The 22,983-nt window shown below is 32.2% G+C and overlaps 1 protein-coding gene across 1 annotated transcript in view; it reads right to left on the bottom strand.

Annotated features, from left to right (window-relative positions):
• Positions 1-4,083: 4,083 nt before the first annotated feature.
• LOC127731141 (ADP-ribosylation factor-like protein 5B) overlaps positions 4,084-22,983 on the bottom strand; it is a 25,946-nt gene continuing 7,046 nt past the window's right edge. The window contains exons 3-6 of the mRNA XM_052240077.1: positions 20,917-21,064; positions 19,962-20,045; positions 10,714-10,865; positions 4,084-8,915 (exon numbers count right to left, since the gene is read on the bottom strand). Of these exons, the coding sequence (XP_052096037.1) occupies positions 8,867-8,915; positions 10,714-10,865; positions 19,962-20,045; positions 20,917-21,064 (433 nt within the window). The 3' untranslated portion in view covers positions 4,084-8,866. The remainder of the gene's footprint in view (positions 8,916-10,713; positions 10,866-19,961; positions 20,046-20,916; positions 21,065-22,983) is intronic.

Genomic DNA, 22,983 nt, shown 5'->3' with positions numbered 1-22,983 from the left:
AGGGTTACCATAAGGTAAAAGATAACCAACATCCTGTCAATACTCCTCTCAAACTCTTGATAGAACAGGATTACCATAAGGTAAAAGATAACCAACCTCCTGTCAATACGCCTATCAAACTCCTGATAGAACAGGGTTACCATAAGGTAAAAGATAACCAACATCCTGTCAATACTCCTCTCAAACTCTTGATAGAACAGGATTACCAAAAGGTAAAAGATAACAAACCTCCTGACAATACTCCTCTCAAACTCTTGATAGAACAGGATTACCATAAGGTAAAAGATAACCAACCTCCTGTCAATACGCCTATCAAACTCCTGATAGAACAGGGTTACCATAAGGTAAAAGATAACCAACATCCTGTCAATACTCCTCTCAAACTCCTGATAGAACAGAGTTAGCTAAAGGTAATAACCAACCTCCTGTCAATACTCCTCTCAAACTCCTGATAGAACAGGGTTATCATAAGGTAAAAGATAACCAACATCCTGTCAATACTCCTCTCAAACTCCTGATAGAACAGGGTTACCATAAGGTAAAAGATAACCAACATCCTGTCAATACTCCTCTCAAACTGCTGATAGAACAGGGTTATCATAAGGTAAAAGATAACCAACATTCTGTCAATACTCCTCTCAAACTCTTGATAGAACAGGGTTACCATTAGGTAAAAGATAACCAACCTCCTGTCAATACTCCTCTCAAACTCTTGGTAGAACAGGGTTACCATCAGGTAAAAGATAACCAACATCCTGTCAATACTCCTCTCAAACTCCTGATAGAACAGAGTTAGCATCAGGTAAAAGATAACCAACATCCTGTCAATACTCCTCTCAAACTCCTGATAGAACAGAGTTAGCATAAGGTAATAACCAACCTCCTGTAAATACTCCTCTCAAACTCTTGGTAAAACAGGGTTACCATAAGGTAAAAGATAACCAACATCCTGTCAATACTCCTCTCAAACTCCTGATAGAATAGGGTTATCATAAGTTAAAAGATAACCAACCTCCTGTCAATACTCCTATCAAACTCCTGATAGAACAGGGTTACCATAAGGTAAAAGATAACCAACCTCCTGTCAATACTCCTCTCAAACTCTTGATAGAACAGGATTATCATAAGGTAAAAGATAACCAACCTCCTGTCAATACTCCTATCAAACTCCTGATAGAACAGGGTTACCATAAGGTAAAAGATAACCAACCTCCTGTCAATACTCTTATCAAACTCCTGATAGAACAGGGTTACCATAAGGTAAAAGATAACCAACCTCCTGTCAATACTCCTCTCAAACTCTTGATAGAACAGGATTACCATAAGGTAAAAGATAACCAACATCCTGTCAATACGCCTATCAAACTCCTGATAGAACAAGGTTACCATAAGGTAAAAGATAACCAACATCCTGTTAATACTCCTCTCAAACTCTTGATAGAACAGGATTACCAAAAGGTAAAAGATAACAAACCTCCTGTCAATACTCCTCTCAAACTCTTGATAGAACAGGATTACCATAAGGTAAAAGATAACCAACCTCCTGTCAATACGCCTATCAAACTCCTGATAGAACAGGGTTACCATAAGGTAAAAGATAACCAACATCCTGTCAATACTCCTCTCAAACTCCTGATAGAACAGAGTTAGCATAAGGTAATAACCAACCTCCTGTCAATACTCCTCTCAAACTCCTGATAGAACAGGGTTACCATAAGGTAAAAGATAACCAACATCCTGTCAATACTCCTCTCAAACTCCTGATAGAACAGGGTTATCATTAGGTAAAAGATAACCAACATTCTGTCAATACTCCTCTCAAACTCTTGATAGAACAGGATTACCATAAGGTAAAAGATAACCAACCTCCTGTCAATACTCCTCTCAAACTCTTGGTAGAACAGGGTTACCATAAGGTAAAAGATAACCAACATCCTGTCAATACTCCTCTCAAACTCCTGATAGAACAGAGTTAGCATAAGGTAAAAGATAACCAACATCCTGTCAATACTCCTCTCAAACTCCTGATAGAACAGAGTTAGCATAAGGTAATAACCAACCTCCTGTAAATACTCCTCTCAAACTCTTGGTAGAACAGGGTTACCATAAGGTAAAAGATAACCAACATCCTGTCAATACTCCTCTCAAACTCCTGATAGAATAGGGTTATCATAAGTTAAAAGATAACCAACATCCTGTCAATACTCCTCTCAAACTCTTGATAGAACAGGATTACCAAAAGGTAAAAGATAACAAACCTCCTGACAATACTCCTCTCAAACTCTTGATAGAACAGGATTACCATAAGGTAAAAGATAACCAACCTCCTGTCAATACGCCTATCAAACTCCTGATAGAACAGGGTTACCATAAGGTAAAAGATAACCAACATCCTGTCAATACTCCTCTCAAACTCTTGATAGAACAGGATTACCAAAAGGTAAAAGATAACAAACCTCCTGACAATACTCCTCTCAAACTCTTGATAGAACAGGATTACCATAAGGTAAAAGATAACCAACCTCCTGTCAATACGCCTATCAAACTCCTGATAGAACAGGGTTACCATAAGGTAAAAGATAACCAACATCCTGTCAATACTCCTCTCAAACTCCTGATAGAACAGAGTTAGCTAAAGGTAATAACCAACCTCCTGTCAATACTCCTCTCAAACTCCTGATAGAACAGGGTTATCATAAGGTAAAAGATAACCAACATCCTGTCAATACTCCTCTCAAACTCCTGATAGAACAGGGTTACCATAAGGTAAAAGATAACCAACCTCCTGTCAATACTCCTCTCAAACTCTTGATAGAACAGGATTACCATAAGGTAAAAGATAACAAACCTCCTGTCAATACTCCTATCAAACTCCTGATAGAACAGGGTTACCATAAGGTAAAAGATAACCAACCTCCTGTCAATACTCCTATCAAACTCCTGATAGAACAGGGTTACCATAAGGTAAAAGATAACCAACCTCCTGTCAATACTCCTCTCAAACTCTTGATAGAACAGGATTACCATAAGGTAAAAGATAACCAACCTCCTGTCAATACGCCTATCAAACTCCTGATAGAACAGGGTTACCATAAGGTAAAAGATAACTAACATCCTGTCAATACTCCTCTCAAACTCTTGATAGAACAGGATTACCAAAAGGTAAAAGATAACAAACCTCCTGACAATACTCCTCTCAAACTCTTGATAGAACAGGATTACCATAAGGTAAAAGATAACCAACCTCCTGTCAATACGCCTATCAAACTCCTGATAGAACAGGGTTACCATAAGGTAAAAGATAACCAACATCCTGTCAATACTCCTCTCAAACTCCTGATAGAACAGAGTTAGCATAAGGTAATAACCAACCTCCTGTCAATACTCCTCTCAAACTCCTGATAGAACAGGGTTACCATAAGGTAAAAGATAACCAACATCCTGTCAATACTCCTCTCAAACTCCTGATAGAACAGGGTTACCATAAGGTAAAAGATAACCAACATCCTGTCAATACTCCTCTCAAACTCCTGATAGAACAGGGTTACCATAAGGTAAAAGATAACCAACATCCTGTCAATACTCCTCTCAAACTCCTGATAGAACAGGGTTATCATAAGGTAAAAGATAACCAACATTCTGTCAATACTCCTCTCAAACTCCTGATAGAACAGGGTTACCATAAGGTAAAAGATAACCAACCTCCTGTCAATACTCCTCTCAAACTCCTGATAGAACAGGGTTACCATAAGGTAAAAGATAACCAACATCATGTCAATACTCCTCTCAAACTCTTGGTAGAACAGGGTTACCATAAGGTAAAAGATAACCAACATCCTGTCAATACTCCTCTCAAACTCCTGATAGAACAGGGTTACCATAAGGTAAAAGATAACCAACCTCCTGTCAATACTCCTCTCAAACTCCTGATAGAACAGGGTTACCATAAGGTGAAAGATAACCAACATCCTGCCAATACTCTTCTCAAACAATAGATGTTCAAACAAAGACAAAGAAAAACTAAGTATTCATGTTGAGAAGATTTGAAAGACCATAAGTGTTCTTTTATATACAGAAAATAAGTAGGATTTATAATTGATTTTTATTTTCAATATTATAACAATACAGTCACTGAAATTCATACAAGCATCCACACAATATGTGAATGCAATAGTTACATAAAAACACATTTCTGACAAAATGGAACTGTAATATCTACTGAATTAAACATACTCTTTGCTTCAGACTTGATTCAAAAAGACTTTTGTTGAAATCAAATCATGGGGTAATTCATTAAATATATTTTAATCTGCAAATTCCGCAAATAAAACTTACTGTTGTTTGTTCTGTTCATTTACAAAATAATGGGATCTTAAAATTAGTTTTTCAGATAACATTAGGTTTTTGTATAAAACATTCAAATTTCTTAAATCTGTACAAAAATTAATAATAACATAATAAGTTATTGAATGCTTGTTGCTACAACAAGCAAGTGTAATTTTACAAAAAAATAAAAATAAAACTTAAATGTGGAAGCTGTACAGAGACTGTTTTCCATTGACATTTACAGCACTGTAATCTATGCAAATATGTGGAATTTACAATACTTAACAACAAGACACAATACAGAATAATTTACATTTCCTAAATTTGACTACTCAACACTTAAATGCCTCCTTACCTATTAAAAACAAGAATGTGTGTCCATGCCATGCTTGCACTATCAAAATTACCTTGTCCAGTGAACCATGAAATATGGGTCGAACCCTAATTTGGCATACATTTTAAAATCTTAACATCTTATAGAACACCTGTATTACCTTTTAAGTTGATATGACCACAAATTCACGGAAAACTGAAATAGACAAACAGTTTAAACTTAGAGGAGGAATGCAATGACAAAAAGCCATGAAACCATAACGCTACTATTGTAGGCTAGGCATAAAAACAAGATTTAGATTTCAAAATTGTTTTCCTTAAATACATAACTAAATAGTCTGTAAAATACTTAAAAAAAATAGACAAGATTATTGATATCAGAAAAAATCAGTATGTTATAGAAAAATAGGATTTTTTCTAAATTTAAGTAAAGGAGAAAGTATGATGATAAGGCCACTTTTTGGACCCTTGAAATTATTATAAATCTACCAAATATTATCTTTCAGATGAGCATAAGACTCCTGTTTTTATATTTTTAAATTTTGTCTTACACATTGGTATTAGAGCTTCAAACTTCTTACATTTAGCATAAAACAGCAATAACTGCCAAAATAGCCTCATTTCAAAATATAGTTGTTAATATTAAGATATGAGCATTATCTTTACCAAAAAAGATATTTTGCTACACCATGTATTTTATTCAAAGATGTTTATGTTTGTAAAATATCTTTTTTGGGAAAAGCTGTTTCTCATAGTTTGACTCAAAATTGTGGGTGAAACGCCCATTTTAATTCAAATGCGTAACTTTTAACATGTTTATGATGTCACAGTGACTTCAAAAGTGACATCTTTGCTCTAGAGTGTCCCGATTGTATTAACCTGTTCATTTATAAATAACATTAACATAATTTTGAAAGGCTTGAATAATTTAACTATTTTGACAATTTCAGGGGCCAAATAATGGCTCTTTCCATACCTCCTCCTTTAAAATAAAGAGGGGAAAATCATGTCTCTAAACATGTTGCTAAGATATCTTTGTTTTCAAAGTAAAAATATTCATACTCATACAATACCCACATCTCCTTTTATTCATATTTTTATATACAGCTACTAACTTATTATTGTCCAATGTAATATCTCACACACTAAAACTTGCATATACATTTGCACATCATGACTCACATATCACACAAGTGTTCCATTCATGTATTCCAATGAGAATGACAAGAGATATGTTTCTATTTTGATATATGTTGGTGGTTTATTTATTATAATTCTGATAACATCAATGGTGATTTAATGGCATATAACATTCACACTTAAAAATCAGTCAAAATTCTAATTCATTTTTTTTTATCTATTTTTTTCTGAAATTACCAAATGTTTTATAGGTATCATCACTACAGTATTTTCTTCTTTTTTTATGAAAGCTACATCAAATTCAAAGCACTATTTTATACACAACATTTTATAGTAAATGTCCATGTTTATCCAATTATTAATGTTTATTTCTAAAAAATAGTTCACTATCTAATACGAACAAGAAATTAAATATATTAGAAGTCTAAACAATTGATGATATTTTTTTACAATGATGTATGTTTCTAGTTCACTAATAAATACAATCCCGTTATCAAATATAACAGGAGAGGCTAAACAATTGAGGACTTTTTAAAACCATGTAGAAAAAACCTGATATACAGCTTATAGGTCATATCTTAAGAACATGCAACACTTCTTGAATGAAATCTATTTACAACTACACAAAGAATGCTTATAATTCTGAGATAAGTTCTTTAAAAAACAATGTACAGAAAAGCAAAGTGAGTGAGCAGTCTCTCTTCATACTGGCCTTATAAATATAGCTTATCTATGGTTATGAAAATAAGAGGAACTATCTAGACTACAATTTCCCTAAGTGTGATTGACCAAAGATAATCTATTTATAGCTATTTCTAATGTCAGTGTCACCATAATAACATAAGAAGATGTGGTATGATTGTCAATGAGACAACTATCCACCATCTATGATGTCAATAAACCTGACTGAGAAAACCAATCTCAGCTCAGCAGCTTGAGATGGAAAATTATCACATAAAAAAGAATATTCATTTAAATAGTTCTTAACAAATGTGCATTGGTACAGTTATGTTATTCATTTGAAATTTAATACAAATAAATAGATTTATTTTCTATTGTATCGTTAGTTACATGTCAACTATAAAGAACAAGCTTTTTTCCAAAACACCCACAAATAAAATTTCTTTTACAGTTTAAAAAGGAAAAAAAAAATATTATCAAGAAAGTTCTATGTACACGGTAACCTTAATACTACATGCAATTTCACAGCAATTCCTGAGACAAACTTAAGATTCAACAGCCTGTATTGTTGTAAATCATCGCATTACTTATGGCTAATACTTGGTACATGACGTACACATATTAGATCAAATGATAATTCTGTTTGTAACAAAAATTAGATTATCAAAAAATGACAAGAAGAATCTGGTTACTAGTTGGTACGAACATGAATGCTGCACGAAATTTCCTTTTTGTCAATTAGAACATATAGTAATCATGATATTAAATAGAATAATAACTGCTAGATTTTTAATTTCTCTGTTTTATTAATTTCAACCAGTCATGTGTATGCCACTGACTTAAATTATACTGACAGGAATTGCAATAAACAGCTGCGCCATGAGCGCATGATACGCCCGTCGCTTTTTCAAAGAATAATATTCCATAACTCCTAAATGTCATATCAGAAATTTATAAAAGAACTTAAGGGAGCTCACGTCAATAGAAATAAAGCAGTCACCAAAGTTTCATGAAAACTGCTCAAAGCACTTTTGAGTTATTGTCTGAAAAATGGAAAATCCCCCCTTTTTTAATGAATAAAACCCCATAACTCGGAAACGTAAAATCTAAAAATATAAATCGAAAGGCAGCTCATTTCAATAGATGTTTAGTTCATCAAAGTTTCATGAAAGCAGCATAAAGCATTTTTTGAGTTATTGTCCGAAAACTGGAAAATCCCCATTTTTTAATGAATAACACCCCATAACTCTGAAATGTAAAATCTAAAATTTATAAAAAACGAAAGGGAGCTCACGTCAACAAATATAAACAATTCACTAAAGTTTCATGCAAATTGGTTAAAGCGTTTTTGAGTTATTGTACGACAAGTGGATGACGGACGGACAACGTGTATACCGTAATACGTCCCGTAAACAGGCGTATAAAAATAGGTAGTTTTTTAAGGTTAAATTCTAAACATTAAAAAAGGACCAGACAATAAAAAAATGTTATATTTACAATTTACTACAATTATGTATTTACAATAATAAAATATCATTCAACAAAAGCACTTATTTTTTTTTCGTTCATACAAAAAGTAAAATGTTCATGACTCAAACAAATCATTTACCCTTTGACAGAGTTATAATCACAACAATGATACTCACATATCTTTTAAAAGGTGAACAAATTCAGTAACTGCACCATTTTTAATGTCTTTTTTGTGTTTTTTGATTTGGTCAACTATTTCCAATATAATATGTTAAAGTCATTTTATATAGATGTTTATTAATTTTCTTGCAATGACCAGTTAAGTATAAATTTACCTTGGGATTTTAAACATTTGTAAAGAAGTGATATCAATTTATGGTCATACTAGCTTAAGTACTGTCATAACTTATGACTTAAGGAGTATCAGTTAGGACAGAGCAGCCTTAAGACTTTTCACAATTAGAAGTTATTTTGAACTCCTTTTCCATGTAAGAACCATTTAATGTGGCACAATTATAAATCTCAAACTATCCATGTCTATTGTAACCTAATATCTCTTCTTACAAATAAATTTAAATTGTATTCCCAGGTAATACATATAGATATTACTTAATTATTATTGAAACAAGTTAAAAGTAACAGAACATTTAGATTCAAAGACATTTATGTAGAGTAAATTTCTACCATGTGCCACTTCGTAGCTAATTCTTACATTGTGTTGTTCTGTTTTTCATATTTACCTTTTATTTTACAAAATATAGCTTGTTCAACAAAGTTAATATGTGACCTTGAAAAAAATATATTGTGTCTCTGGTAACCTTGTCAATGAAAATGTTCACTAGTAAATAATAGCAATCAGAATACTTAATGACATATTGTATTTTGGCTTATAGATAAGTACTAAAGTATACAACTATCACCGTCTTTTTAGTTGATTTGTTATCCATTCTAATCCTTGGTATAATCTGAAAATGGAAAAAAAGTTGTTATATTCCAATGAACATGTCCTTTAGTTAGAGCAATAAAGGTCATATATTTGTTATATTCCAATGAACATGTCCTTTGGTTACAGCAATTAAGGTCATATATTTGTTATATTCCAATGAACATGTCCTTTGGTTAGAGCAATAAAGGTCATATATTTGTTATATTCCAATGAACATGTCCTTTAGTTAGAGCAATAAAGGTCATATATTTGTTATATTCCAATGAACATGTCCTTTGGTTAGAGCAATAGAGGTCATATATTTGTTATATTCCAATGAACATGTCCTTTGGTTAGAGCAATAAAGGTCATATATTTGTTATATTCCATTGAACATGTCCTTTAGTTAGAGCAATAAAGGTCATATATTTGCTGAACTAATGTTAACCTGCATGTTTTACAATATTTGGCTAATGTGTAATGCTATTGAAAAAGCAGATGTCTTAGGTCTAATTTTAATTATATATCAAAGGCATCGTAAAGCCAAGAATTTACTAACATAATTCAGTGAGATGACTTTAGCCTAAGTATAACACATATATTAATTTTGTTAATTGTTTTGTTATAAATTAGGCCATTAGTTTTCTCTTTTTGAATTGTTTCACATTTTTCATGTCAGGACCTTTTTTAGCAGACTATACAGTAAGAGTTTTTCTCGTTGTTGAAGGCCGTTCAGCGGTCTACAATTGCTTACTACCACTTCAGATTAACTCTGGTAGATACCTGGATAGTTGTTTCATTGGCAATCATACCACATCTCCTCATTTTATATCAAAATATTTTAATTGCTTCAGGAAAAATGTTTAAGAGGGAAGTGTAAAGCTCTTTTTTCAAAGCTACTTCATTATCATTTCCATTATATATTGACCTTTGATCTAAGTTCTTGTCATTGCGTTAAACTGATAATGTACTGTTGTTGGATTCACAGGCAAGTGAATAAACACATTCCCATTCAAATTTTGGTTAAAGAGGATAATAAAAATATATTTTTTATATGAATATTAGTTTTACAGAAAAAAATCTACCTGGGCTTTGCCATGTCAAAAGTCTGAATTAATATGGGATTTCATTTCCATACAACTAAAATTTAATAAAAATCCTAGATTTTTTAGAAAAAAACTAGATGTGCCAGAACAACACAAATGGCCCTGCTCTAAAAAAACAGAAGCTTTAAGCAATTTTTAGGAGTGGAAATTTGATAATGAAAGATTGACAAATTGTTGATAATTTTTACAAAAATTGACTCATAATTTTCTGCAAAAATTAGCAAAGCAGAACCGAACATACACTTGATCTGTAACACATCATAGTAGACTCACAAACTAAAAATCAGGTAACACATCATAGTAGACTCACAAACTAAAAATCAGGTAACACATCATAGTAGACTCACAAACTAAAAATCAGGCGTTTAGAAAAAAGTCAGTATAACTGTTATTTTCAAAGTCCAAAGCCTGTAATTTCAGCAAAAAACAGCGGAGTAGAACCAACTCATCATTCATAGTAGACTCACAAACTACAAATCAGCTCAACATCTGAAGGCTTTTAGAAAAAAGTCCATGACAGACAAGGTAAAACTATATGGCCCTGACCACTCAGTGGCGGGGCCATAAAAATGTTTTCTTCATATAAATTATACACAACATTTAGGAAATTTGTTGGGTCATCTTGCTAGTCTTTACTTTCCAAGATAGTCCAAGTAACCAAAAGATATAAATATTTTGCTGTGGATATTGACAATACACATAGAATATACATAGAATGGATTTAGATCTTACCCTTCCCCTGTGAGAGCACAGCAAGCTTGTATATGCCAAGGATGATCTTTGATTGATGTTAAGTTGAGATGCTGAGAAATTTCTGCTGCAGACATTGAACCTTTGATATCTTGTTTATTAGCATAAACTAATACTGCAGATTTTCTTAGGTCCTGAAAGACAAACAATATTCCTTTAGTGTTCCCAGTCAGGTAAACTCCTATAGAAATTACTGCTTCCAGTAAATGCTACAGAATAAAATATAGCTTAACACAGAAACTTAAATATTGCTTAAGGTGGTACATAACACTACAGGGAGATAACTCTGTAAAATTCAGCTGAACGTTTTAATCACGTTCTATAGTTAAGGAAAAACAAAGCTTCTCAATAATCAAAATAAGTGTTTGTCAAACTGTTATATATCCAATGAAATTTTTACGATAAAGTGTGTGGTTCAAGTTTTTTGAAATTTTTATATTTCTGTCAAAGGGTCAAAGTAAATATTTGTCAAAATTCTATGAAAATTAAAGGAGCTAAATTAATTTTAGTCAAGGTGTTTGGTACCACCTTTACACAGAGACTTGAGTCAGTCCATGGTAAGAGGTACAAAATTGCCACACAATTGATATTTGACATTTTTGTTTACATTGATTGTAACTATACTTGTGGATAATAATTAGATACCTCTACTTTTCTCAAACAAAGTCAGGTATTAGTTACAATTAATCTTTAATACTACATCACTATTTCAATTCATAATTGATATTTATCCAGGACTAGAAAACAGTAAATCTGTAGAAGAGCATTTTTTATTTTTCAGATAAAGAATTTTGATAAATCTATTCTGAAACAAATCATCACTTCAATCTTTGTTCACGCCATCTATGTAATGCCTCATTATAATCTATGTAATACATGACTAATAGTCTTCTCACCTGTACAGTATGTCAATAACTGATCATAAGTAAACACATTATAGTGGTCATTTATATAACTAAGACATGGTAGCAACATGTGGACCAAAGGGCTTATTGGACACACAAAGCTAATTATAAAACCAGTATATATAAAATTACATACAAATTTTCACTCAATTAACAACTGATTAAGGACTTATATTATATAAATGTAAGATTTAAAGTACTATTAGGTAAAATAGCAACAGTTTGTCTTATATAAATGTTAAATACCCAAATTATTGATTTCATACTTTTGATCTACAATAATCAGATATTGATAATTGACATATTGACATCTGTTTCACACTCAAACAAAACCCTCTGTATTATATTATCATGGCTGTGAGGGATGAATAATAAACCTCAATAAATGATAAAAGATAATCTTGACATGCTTTAAAATAAACATATTTTGAGTACTATATAATGACCTCTTGATCATATAGCACATCACATGTTTATACATCCTTGGCTTTTAAATTTTGGGTTTGTATACTCCTAATGAAGATAAATCCAATAAACTGCTTCGCTGAGCGCAGCTGGATACGCCCGCAGAGGTCCAACCCTGAACAGTTGGGGCAAAAATGGACACAATATTCAAGCTTGATACAGGTCTGAATTTGGCTGAATTTGGATTGTATTAAATATTTTACTTTTTAGGTTTCTGAATAAATTTAGTCAAAGAACTTGGAATTGGTTATAAGAAATGAATTTATATTCAATTAAAGATTTCTTGCTGTTGTGCAATACACTGTGCTGTTGCGCAATACTTCGTAAATCTGTTGTCAGACTATAAACAAATAAATTTCAACTAATTCTCAACGTCATATTAGAAATTTATGAAAATGTAAAGGGAGCTTACATCAATAGATATAAACATTTCACCAAAGTTTCATGAGAATTGCTGACAGCATTTTTGAGTTATTGTCCAAAAACCGGAAAATCCCCCCTTTTTTAATAAATAAAACCCCATAACTCAGAAATGTAAAATGTAAAATTTATAAAATTCTATAGAGCTTACATCAATAGATATAAACAATTCACCAAAGTTTCATAAGAACTGCTGAAAGCATTTTTGAATTTTTGTCCAAAAACTGGAAAATCCCCCTTTTTTTATGAATAAAACCTTGTAACTTGGAAACGTAAAATCTAAAATTTATAAAAATCGAAAGGGAGCTCATGTCAATAGATATAAACAATTCACCACAATTTCTTGCAAGTTGGTGAAAGCATTCTTGAGTTATTGTTCAAAAACTGGAAAATCCCCCTTTTTTAATGAATAAAACCCCATTAATTGGAAATGTAAAATCTAAAATTTATAATAAAATGCTCCGCAGGGCGTAGCTTGATACGACCGCAGAGGTCGAACCCTGAACAGTTGGGGCAAGTATGGACACAACATTCAAGCTTGATACAGCTCTGAATTTGGATTGTGATTAAATATTTGACACAGCATAGGTTTCTGACACAGAATGAATGTGGTCTAAGAACTTAAAAATTTTAAATTGGACATTCACCTATTATGGTCCAATATCCAAAATCTAAATACATGGTTAGATTCAGCATATCAAAGAACCCCATATATTCAATTTTTGATGAAATCAAACAAAGTTTAATTTTGGACCCCGATTTGGACCAACTTGAAAACTGGGCCCATAATCAAAAATCTAAATACATGTTTAGATTCAGCATATCAAAGAACCCTAAAAATTAAATTTTTGTTAAAATCAAACTAAGTTTAATTTTGGACCCTTTGGACCTTAATGTAGACCAATTTGAAAACGGAACCAAAAATTAAGAATCTAAATACACGGTTAGATTCGGCATATCAAAGAACCCCAATAATTCAATTTTTGATGAAATCAAACAAAGTTAAATTTTGGACCCTTTTGACCTCAATGTGGACAAAGTTGATAACAGGGCCCAAAAATCAAAAATCTAAATACATGGTTAGATTCAGCATATCAAAGAACCCCATATATTCAATTTTTGTTGAAATCAAACAAAGTTTAATTTTGGACCCCGATTTGGACCAACTTGAAAACTGGGCCCATAATCAAAAATCTAAATACATGTTTAGATTCAGCATATCAAAGAACCCTAAAAATTCAATTTTTGTTAAAATCAAACTAAGTTTAATTTTGGACCCTTTGGACCTTAATGTAGACCAATTTGAAAACGGAACCAAAAATTAAGAATCTAAATACACGGTCAGATTCGGCATATCAAAGAACCCCAATAATTCAATTTTTGATGAAATCAAACAAAGTTAAATTTTGGACCCTTTTGACCTCAATGTGGACAAAGTTGATAACAGGGCCCAAAAATCAAAAATCTAAATACATGGTTAGATTCAGCATATCAAAGAACCCCATATATTCAATTTTTGTTGAAATCAAACAAAGTTTAATTTTGGACCCCGATTTGGACCAACTTGAAAACTGGGCCCATAATCAAAAATCTAAATACATGTTTAGATTCAGCATATCAAAGAACCCTAAAAATTCAATTTTTGTTAAAATCAAACTAAGTTTAATTTTGGACCCTTTGGACCTTAATGTAGACCAATTTGAAAACGGAACCAAAAATTAAGAATCTAAATACACGGTTAGATTCAGCATATCAAAGAACCCCAATAATTCAATTTTTGATGAAATCAAACAAAGTTAAATTTTGGACTCTTTGGACCTCAATGTGGACCAATTTAAAAACGGGGCCCAAAATCCAAAAACTTAATACACGGTTAGATTCAGCATATTAAAGAACCCCAAGAATTCAAGAATAAAACCCCATTGAAATTGATCAAGAAATAAGCAATTTATACGAAGTATCTTCTTTTGCACAATACTGTGCAATTGAATATTTCTTGCTATTGCGCAATACTGTACAATTGACAATTTCTTGCTATTGCGCAATATTGTGCTATTGGATATTTCTTGCTATTGCGCAATACTGTGCAATTGAAGATTTCTTGCTATTGCGCAATACTGTGCAATTGAAGATTTCTTGCTATTGTGCAATACTGTGCAATTGAAAATTTCTTGCTATTGCACAATACTTATTAGATAATAATTTACACATCCTGTTTGGTGTGTATCTCCTACCATATCATTATTATTTGCTTTTAAATATTAATCAGAAATAACCAACTTAAAATGGAAAATTTTAAAAGAAAAAAAAAAGGAAAAAAAGAAAAAAAAAAAATCCCCCCCCAAATTTTTTGAACCCCCTTATGATTCATCACCCCCAAACTCAATCCCAGCCTTCCCTTTGTGGTATGGTACCTTGCAGTACAATTTCAGAGAGATCCATACACTTGAACACAAGTTATTGTCTGGAAACTAGAAAAATGCTTATTTTTGGCCCCTTTTTGGCCCCCAATTCCTAAACGTTTCGGACAATTACCCCCAAATTCAATTCCAGCTTTCCCTTTGTGATATGGAACCTTGTAGTACAATTTCAGAAATATCCAAACACTTACACACAAGTTATTGTCATGAAACTAGAAAAATGCTTGTTTTTTGCCCCTTTTTTGGCCCCTAATTCCTAAAATTTTGAGGCAATTACCCCCAAAATCAATTACAGCCTTTCCTTTGTGATATGGAACCTTGTGGTACAATGTCAGAGATCCATACACTTACACACAAGTTATTGTCTGGAAGTTACAAAAATGCTTATTTTTGGCCCCTTTTTGGCCCCTAATTCCTTAACTGTTGGTACCATAACCCCCAAAATCAATCCCAACCTTCCTTTCGTGGTATTGAACCTTATGGTAAAATTTCATGGAGATCCATTTACTTAAACTAAAGTTAGAGTGCGAAAACCAATGTGTCTTCGGACGACGCCGGACGACGCCAGACGACGACGCCGGACGACGACGACGCCAACGTCATACCAATATACGACCAAAATATTTTTAATTTTTGCGGTCGTATAAAAAACGAAAGGGAGCTCACGTCAATAGATATAAACAATTCACCAAAGTTTTATGCAAATTGGTTAAAGCGTTTTTGAGCTTATGTCTTACATGTTGACGACGGACAACGGTATACCATAATACGTCCCGTAAACGGGCGTATAAAAACATATGCTGATGCACCAAATTTATAAAGTGTTATTTTCAGTTGACAAAAATAACAAGAAAATCACAGGACATTCTAGTCCAGAATATTATCCCCATGGTAACTGCTCCCTTCATGAAACTATTTTATACCTTACTTCATTTGCCAAACTGTCTGTACTTTATAACATTTTAACACTACATCTTTTAGTTATAGGATAATTTTTATTTGTTAATGCTTAAATATTTTCATACAAAATTTAAACTGTGCAACTTAAAGCTAAGGTATTGTAGTGAATGTTTTAATCTACAATCAATTATGCAATTGGTATTTTAAAGTTTTTACAAATAAGAAAACAACTTGATTTCACCTACATGTGTAGAGTCATGTATTACTGACTGCTTTCATTGTTAGACACTTGTTTAATACTTGTAAAGTTGTACATGCTGTATCACAATGTTAACATGGTTAATGTAAATGTCACAATGGAATACAAAGTAAAATAAAAGTTTATTGATTATATAAAGTTATGAAGCAAATTCAGGATATATTAAACTTGTATTACATTTGAAACTAGTAACATGACAAATCTGTATAAAAGTTGCTCAACATTTTTCCTGAAGCAATTAAAATACTTGAATGATTGAAATAGATCAGGAAACATTGTGAGGAAACAGATATCAATCATGATTAGTCAAGGTAGATCGACCTATCATATATCACACTATAATGATGGATAGATATAAATGAATGAGGTCATGAAAATTATTATTACATACATATATGTACACCCAAGGATGTTCATAGCTTACTTAGTATGTAGGTCCTTGGTAAACTATATATAATAGTGTTATGTAACTTTGTCTGAGATATATCCTCAATTATATTACTGGTACATTGAAGAAATATAGTAAGAGAAGCTATTAACAAGCTCATTATTTTTTTTTATTAATTTACCTATTAATATATTTATTGGTCTATTTGTTATTGCTATATTAATATGTTTTGGAGGAGGGGGTCTGCAGATTTACAAAGATTACATGTTCAACATCTACACCATGCCGTTTAGGTTAAAAGGAAGTAAATAAATATGAAGGGACCCCCTAGTTTTTACCTCAAGATAATAGCTAGAAGTAAATCTATTTTCTGCTGCCCTGTTGTTAATTAGAAAAAAAAATTAAAATAGTGAGAAATGAATGTGGGCTATAGGTGTAGTTTTGGAGGAAACTCTTTATGATGGGCAAAACTTTGTGTGCAACATTACGGGTGTTCTTCGTTCATACCATTTTAAAAATTCAAGAACCATAAAGAATTAAAAAACGAAATTTTTTAATAAAAAAAGCTTTGGCACTGTATGTGTTTTGTAGTTTTATTCACACCCAAAGGTGTTGAAAATTCAGAATTTGACAGTTTTTTCAACTGCATGATTTTATTTTTAGTGAAAATGCAGAACCCAAAAAGACTACCATTGTTGCCTATGTAAATAATTACTTCATTGGTACCTAAAATACCAAACATAAATCAACAGTACATAGTGAATAGTCAATCGTTTGTCATTGATGTGGAGTGTTTTTCATCCACAGGTTTACATTTCAGTATATAAATGTTGGTGTATCTGTGTCTGAATTTATGTAGACTTTTATTAATACAAATATGAGACTAGGTGAATATTACAATAATCAGAACTTGCATTCTGATATGTGATACATATTATTGTATGCAGATTTTCCTGAAATTGCAATAATTAATCTTGAAATTTCATTGGTCATGTTGAAATTGCATTAAGTAATGCTGGCAATAATTTCACCGTATTTAGTTCAGCTGATTGTATTTAATGGTAAACTTATGGGAAAAAATGTTTTACAGTAATGGAAGTCACAGAAGCAATCTTTACAACTAGGAAAGGAAAATACTATGTACTGTCCTCCCTCAACCCTGGCATCCATGGGTGGTACACTCCCTCCTTACCTACATGTACCTCTATTGTTAAACTTATGTTGACAGTGAAATAAAACCAAGTGACTGAGCAGTTTATACAGAGTACTGTCCCCTCTCAATCCTACCATACATTGGTGGGTATACTCCCTCCGCACCTATCTCTATTGTTAAACTTATGTCGACAGTGAAATAAAACCAAGTGACTGAGTAGTTATATACAGTGTACTCTCCTCTCTCAACCCTACCATACATGGGTGGTACGCTCCCTCCACACCTATCTCTATTGTTAAACTTATGTTGACAGTGATATAAAACCGAGTGACTGAGCAGTTTATACATAGAAGATAATAGTTCTGTCTTTAACATTATAAACAGATTTTCCTTTGTAAAGAGATTAGACGTAACTTTCTTATCTAAAGGTTTGATTTGTAGTGTACAAAGGGTAGTAGAAACCTGACAATATCTCTCAAGTACTACAAAATGTATAGTCTATATGTAGTCCTTTCCCCATGAAAACAATTTTTTCACAATCGGTTGGGAAATGTGAAAATAGTGAAAAAATTAGAGAAACATTTATCTGCAATACCTATACAGGGATCTCCATGACCTGTTTTATGATGGTGCACCGCGATCGTTAAATTATCTTCCGCCACAGTCAAATGATCCCCGCAATGTAATTGCATAACCCTTATTGTATTATAATCCAAAGGGTCCTCCTGATTACAGTTTAAACCCCTGAAGGATTTCTGGCTAAAGATCGCTCATCACTTGTACAGGTAGATTGACACACCTGACAGGAGATCACTTGATCAAGCTAGACGATTTATTGCATTATTTAATTACGGTTACGTTTCAGCAAATAGTGATGAAAATTTAGATTAAAAAATTTTAAATCCAGTTACGAAGGAAAAAGTTTAACAAGTTGAACTCGTGCTTTTATATTGACTTACGCAATCAGCATCATCCTTTTCAAAAGAGTACAAAATAAGATGTAAAACAGAACATAATTCCATGCCAAATAACATGAGTACAACAATTATCGACAATATTGAATCACTTTACAGGTTTGAAAGTAAATACATGAATATTAACTGCAACTTGATAAGTTGAAGAAATTTCGTATCGTAATTCCAAATTCATTTCATAGTTTACAATCAAATTAATACATCCAGTTTACATTCAGAATCGAAAGATGCATGCTGCATAGTCTATTACTATGAAATTTACAATTTAAAGTCATTCAAACCATTTAAGTTGTAATCATTTGCCCTCCAAATCTTTCTTCAACGTTTTACAAAAACGGGTACGAAAGTTCTTGTTGTTGATGCTGCAAACGTAGATACCAGTTCACAACTTCTGAATTTGATAGTGAAAAAAAGATCCCCCCATTTTCAAGTCCTAAACAATTACCAACAATAGCTAGAAAACGACTTGGGAACCTAAAGAATAGCTTGTGGTCATTCTTGATTAAGGGAGAGCCAAACAGGCTTGACATTGGAATTATGACAAATGACAATTAATGAAAATATTAGTTATTTTATAATGAAATAAATATAGTAAGCAATATATCAGTCTGTTCACCATTCCTTACATAAAAATGGAGGAATGTGCAGTAGACATGGGGTTTTGTCATGGTGAAAGTTCCTCCATGGAGATCCCTGACCTATATAGTCATAAACTCATGATCAATGAATCATTAAATTTCTTCTTCAATTACAAAGGTAGTAGAAACCTTAGTCAATTACCTAGTTATTTAAATTTGACACTGCTTTTTGGGGGTTATCAGGATAACTAATTCTAAAGGTTCCTTTGGTGCTATGAAGAATAAACCTCTCTGTTGTACATATAGCTCTTACCTCATTATCTAACATTGTATACAGTTCTTCTTTGGTAATAGATAATCTCTCTCTATAGCTCTTACCTCATTATCTAACATTGTATACAGTTCTTCTTTGGTAATAGATAATCTCTCTCTATAGCTCTTACCTCATTATTTAACATTTTATACAGTTCTTCTTTGGTAATAGATAATCTCTCTCTACAGCTCTTACCTCATTATCTAACATTTTATACAGTTCTTCTTTGGTAATAGGTAATCTCTCTCTTTAGCTCTTACCTCATTATTTAACATTTTATACAGTTCTTCTTTGGTAATAGATAACCTCTCTCTACAGCTCTTACCTCATTATCTAACATTTTATACAGTTCTTCTTTGGTAATAGATAACCTCTCTCTACAGCTCTTACCTCATTATCTAACATTTTATACAGTTCTTCTTTGGTAATAGATAATCTCTCTATATAGCTCTTACCTCATTATTTAACATTTTATACAGTTCTTCTTTGGTAATAGATAATCTTTCTCTATCAGTACTATCAATAACCATGATCACATACTGAAATGAGCAAAAATCCAAATTTCAATCAAGTGGCATTAATATCCTTACATTCAACAATTGTAAGTAGAAGGACCTTTCTATAGACTTTGCACCAGAATTCATTCAATTTCACTACTGTAACATTTCATGTATTATAAGCATGTTGTTATGGAGCTACCATTGATTGCTACATACTCCTACGGATTTCTTTTCCCATAAAGCTGAATATTGTCTATGGATTTTAAAGTTATAAATGTGGGTAGTGATTTCAGCAAAGAACTTTACAATGATGGAGCACTCCATCCTTCATATTTTTACCACCATACTTTTTAAAAATTTCATTTGTAGTTCCTTCGTAAAAACCTTAGTACAAATCATGCTTCAATATCTGGAGCAACCATGCTTATTTCTTTTCATCATCCTTCATAGTTTTTGTCAAGAAAACACTGGTATGTTAAGTTTTTGCCTAGAAAACACTGCTACATTAGGTTTTTGCCTAGAAAACACTGCTACATTAGGTTTTTGCCAAGAAAACACTGCTACATTAGGTTTTTGCCTAGAAAACACTGCTACATTAGGTTTTTGCCAAGAAAACACTGCTACATTAGGTTTTTGCCAAGAAAACACTGCTACATTAGGTTTTTGCCAAGAAAACACAGCTTTATAACGTTTTTGCCAAGAAAGCACTGCTGTTTTAGCTTAGCAAAAACATATTTTTATTGTTGTGAAAAAGTAAGACTGAATCTGTACTGACAATTATATTCAGTGTTTAAAGAGAGCAAATTAATGTGAGCTAAATGTAATAATAAAACTTTTGGACATAGGGCAAGCTAGTAAACAATAGAAATATAATAACATACATACACCTATCCATTATATTATAACCTACCTGTACATTACTGTAATAAGAATTCCATGAGGTACGCAGGTTTTCTTGACCACCAATATCCCACATTAAAAAGTGAATATTCTTCCACACAACCTCCTCCACATTACTCCCTATTGTTGGTGATGTGTGTACAACCTCATTCATTAAACTACAACAAAAATAATAATATACCACTTACTACATGTACACAGATACATGTATGTAGGTTTAAATATACTGGCAAATAATAAGAAAAAAAAAAGGAGATAGAGGTAAACATGAAAAAAAAGACAGCAACGTTAATCCAACCACACCAAAAGACATCTAAATGTTAACACATTTATCTTCTTCAACAATAGAATAGAGAAGTATATATCTATGAGGGTGTGGATGGGGTTTTACAGAATAAAGAATAATGGGCAAAAGGTATAAAGAATAGAGAATCAAAGCACGAAAGCGCTGTAAAGGCAGTTAATTACAGGTTGTGTGTATGTTTAGTCCAGTTATATCATTATCTTGCATAGTACAGTGTACTTATCAGAGGTGGCTTTCAGTATTTAAGATTTAGAGTTCTCTAATGATATTGAACAAGTTATATGAATGTCATATTCTGAGCACTATATGAAGGTGATTGTTCTCACTAAGTCTTGTTTATGAACTAGTGCATTATGTCCAGTTTGTACCTTTTTTTATCTATGTTTATAGTCAAATAAGTTATCAAAGGTACCAGGATTATAATTAAATACGCCAGACGCGCGTTTCGTCTACATAAGACTCATCAGTGACGCTCAGATCAAAATAGTTATAAAGCCAAACAAGTACAAAGTTGAAGAGCATTGAGGACCCAAAATTCCAAAAAGTTGTGCCAAATACGGCTAAGGTAATCTATTCCTTGGATAAGAAAATCCTTAGTTTTTCGAAAAATTCAAAGTTTTGTAACAGGAAATTTATAAAAATGACCATATAATTGATATTCATGTCAACACCGAAGTGCTGACTACTGGGCTGGTGATACCCTCGGGGACGAAACGTCCACCAGCAGTTGCATCGACCCAGTGGTGTAAATAGTTATCAAAGGTACCAGGGTTATAATTTAATATGCCAGACGCGCGTTTCGTCTACATAAGACTCATCAGTGACGCTCAGATCAAAATAGTTATAAAGCCAAACAAGTACAAAGTTGAAGAGCATTGAGGACCCAAAATTCCAAAAAGTTGTGCCAAATACGGCTAAGGTAATCTATTCCTTGGATAAGAAAATCCTTAGTTTTTCGAAAAGTTCAAAGTTTTGTAACAGGAAGTTTATAAAAATGACCATATAATTGATATTCAAATACTGTTTAAAATAGTTAGGCATTTTCTTTTTAGTAATAAGTAAATGTTATCAACTGTATTTTATTCAACTCTGCAAATGTGGTTTGTTACTGTTAAGTATGGATGATAGTTGTTTCATTGGCAATCATAACACATCTCCTTATTTATATAATGATCTCTATTCAACGACCTCAGGTACAAAACAAATGTATGTAACTTAACTATGATGGGAAACCTTTGACTTCTTTCTTTTATATAAACTTTTGATTTGGTACCATAGAACTATGTAGAATAAATGTACATTGCAACATGTCAACTCTTTCAATGACAATACTTTTTTTAGAAACTATAACTCCAAGCAAAATTATATTTCCAAATTTAAAGTAATTTATGAATGAAAAAAGGAGTTCTTAATTAAGAAATAAACTGATTCGCTGAGCGCAGCTGGATACACCCGCAGAGGTCCAACCCTGAACAGTTGGGGCAAAAATGGACACAATATTCAAGCTTGATACAGGTCTGAATTTGGATTGTAATTAAATATTTGACATATTATAGTTTCTGAATAAATGTAGTCAAAGAACTTGAAATCGGTTATATGAATTGAATTTATATTCAATTAAAGATTTCTTGCTGTTGTGCAATACACTGTGCTGTTGCGAAATACTTAATAAATCTGTTGCCAGACTATAAACAAATAAAGTTCAATTTCTTCTCAATGTCATATTTGAAATTTATGAAAATCTATAGGGAGATTACATCAATAGCTATAAAT

This window comes from Mytilus californianus, unplaced genomic scaffold (assembly GCF_021869535.1).
Source record: "Mytilus californianus isolate M0D057914Y unplaced genomic scaffold, xbMytCali1.0.p SCAF_2, whole genome shotgun sequence".
In the NCBI taxonomy this organism is placed as follows: Eukaryota; Metazoa; Mollusca; class Bivalvia; order Mytilida; family Mytilidae; genus Mytilus; species Mytilus californianus.
Note: the sequence above shows the minus strand (reverse complement) of the source record. Positions and strands in the feature narration are given on the sequence as shown.